Raw genomic sequence first — 2,430 nt, 5'->3', positions numbered from 1 at the left:
TTATTCTTATTAATATAACTGTTTGGTAATTCTCGCTAAGTAACTAATTTAACTCGGTAAAAATTTAACTCGGTAAAATTTAAGGTATACTTCTAAGGTATTTTAGATATACTGGTGCAATTAATAGTGATTTTTTTTTTTTATAATACTTTAACTTATGTAATCTCATCTATGTTAGTCACTGCCACTAGGATCACTCACTGCCACCAGTGATTTTAAAAGATAATATCATATATATCTTTTTAATAATACTATAATCTTTGTGATTTCTTCTACGTTAGTCACTCCCACCACCACCTATAGATTCTTTTAAGATAATATAGTATATTTTTCCTAGATAATAAGATTTTTAAAAAATAATACAGCATATATTGTTTTTAATAATACTATAACATTTGTAATGTCTTACTCATTAGTCACTACCGCCAATACCAACTACTACCACCACCTATAGCTTTTTAAAAATAACGCAAGAGATTTTTTTTAAATGATCCAAAAGATTTTAAAAAATAATATCATAACTTTTGGAATCTGTTCTACCTTAGTCACTGCCACCCCACTTACAGATTCTTTTGAATAATGCAGTAGATTCTTTTGGATCATGCAATATATATATATTTTAAATTATACAATATATTCTTTTAAATAATACAATAGATTCATTTAAACAATACAATAGATTCTTTAAAATAACAACAATAATTTTTTTTTCTCAAATATTAAAAAAGATCCATATACATAATACAATAGATTTTAAAAAAGCTATTACTATACCTTCTGTAATCTTGCAGGCCTGACCTTATACGAGCTCCACGCGCCCCTCCTGATCGCAGCCAACCGGGCCTTTCAGGAGACCACCCTCAGGAAGACGCAGTTCCTCGAGAAGTTGCACGAGGCTGAGGGGTACCTGGAGAGGACGGTGTATTGCCTGCAGTTCGAGCCCAATTCGTCGGTGGAGGGGCAGATCTGCAAGGTGGGCTTTTGGGGCGGGGCGGGGTTGAAGGGGGAGGTGGGAGGGGGGGATGGTGGTGGGGGTGTCTTGTTTGGATTTTTGTTGTTGTTGTTGTTATGGTTATTGTTGTTATTTTTTTTCTGGTTATTATTGTTAATGTTAGTGTTGCTATTACTGTTACTATTTATATTAATATTACCATTTTCATTGTTATTAGTCTCCTCATTATTATTAGTCTCATCATTATTATTATAGTTATTATCATAATCATCATTACCGCTACATCATTTACAACACCCCTCCCCCTCCCCCTCCCCTCCAGATCGCCCGAGGTTCCCTGGCAGAGCTCAAGACGTGGATCGCGACCGTGAAGGAACTGCCTGTCTCCCATTTCCTGCCCGAGGAAGAGGAAGAAACGAAGCCACAGTACAGCGAGGAGGACCTGACACTCGAGACGCTGCTGAAGAAACTCGAGGAACAGTGAAGGTGGAGGAGGAGGTTGGTGGGTGGGGGTAGGGGGTATAGGTGGGAGGGAGGGGGGAGTAGGAGAGAGAGAGGGAAGGGAGGTGGAGAGAGGAGGAAGAAATAAGGATATATAGAGAGAAGGAGGGATAGAAAATAGGATGGAGAGAGAGAGAGAATGAGAGAGAGAGAGACTGGGAGAGAGAGAGAGAGAGAGAGAGAGAGAGAGAGAGAGAGAGAGAGAGAGAGAGAGAGAGAGAGAGAGAGAGAGAGAGAGAGAGAGAAAGAGAGAGAGAGAGAAAATGAGAGAGAGAGAAAGAGAGAGAAAAGGTAAGAGAGAGAAAAAAATAAAAGCGAGAAAAAATGAGAGTGAAGAAGAGACCCCGAAAATGAAAACAAAATATAGATGACGAATAAGACTGAATAAAAAATATTTTAAAATATGACTCCTCATATACTTTCTTTTAAATCATTCTTTTTCTTTCTTCCAGATTTTCCCAAGAAGCAAGAAGCTTATGAAAGACATTTGACTGGACGGATGAATAAATGAATAGAGTTAGATAAATAAATAGATAACTAGGTAGATATATAGATGAATAAATAGATAAATGTATAGATAAATAAATGATGAATAAAGAAATACATTAGTTAATTAGAAATAAAAGAAAAGGAAGAAGGAACTGCACAAAAAGACAGAAGAAAAGTAAATAAATAATAATGATAATTAAATAAGCGAATTGCAAATTAATTTTATAGATTTTCTTAATGTTTTTTTTTTTTTTTTTTTTTTTTTTTTCTTTTTTTTTTTTTTGCGTTGTAGTAGATAAACATGAAATTATAATACCAATAATAAAACACCAAATAAAAGTAGAAGATAGTATTTAATTTCCATTTTTTTATCTTCGTCTAAAAGAAAAGAAGAAGAAGAAGAAGAAAAGAAAAAAAAAATATATAATAACCATCTGTGATTATGAATAACCCGCTTTTCAACGGTAAAGGGAGAGAAAGAAAATTGT

At 34.3% G+C, this 2,430-nt stretch overlaps 1 protein-coding gene across 6 annotated transcripts in view; it reads left to right on the top strand.

Moving 5' to 3' along the window:
- The window catches only part of LOC125045587 (SET domain-containing protein SmydA-8-like), a 23,342-nt gene extending 21,241 nt beyond the window's left edge, over positions 1 to 2,101 (top strand). For 5 of the 6 annotated variants that reach the window (XM_047642932.1, XM_047642931.1, XM_047642934.1 and 2 more), the window contains 3 exons: positions 792 to 973; positions 1,275 to 1,450; positions 1,906 to 2,101. In XM_047642932.1, the coding sequence (XP_047498888.1) occupies positions 792 to 973; positions 1,275 to 1,436 (344 nt within the window). In that variant the 3' untranslated portion in view covers positions 1,437 to 1,450; positions 1,906 to 2,101. The remainder of the gene's footprint in view (positions 1 to 791; positions 974 to 1,274; positions 1,451 to 1,905) is intronic. The other variant, XM_047642935.1, reaches the window with a different exon arrangement.
- The last annotated feature ends 329 nt before the right edge of the window (positions 2,102 to 2,430 follow it).

The sequence above is a fragment of the Penaeus chinensis genome, chromosome 37 (assembly GCF_019202785.1).
Source record: "Penaeus chinensis breed Huanghai No. 1 chromosome 37, ASM1920278v2, whole genome shotgun sequence".
Lineage (NCBI taxonomy): Eukaryota > Metazoa > Arthropoda > Malacostraca > Decapoda > Penaeidae > Penaeus > Penaeus chinensis.
Note: the sequence above shows the minus strand (reverse complement) of the source record. Positions and strands in the feature narration are given on the sequence as shown.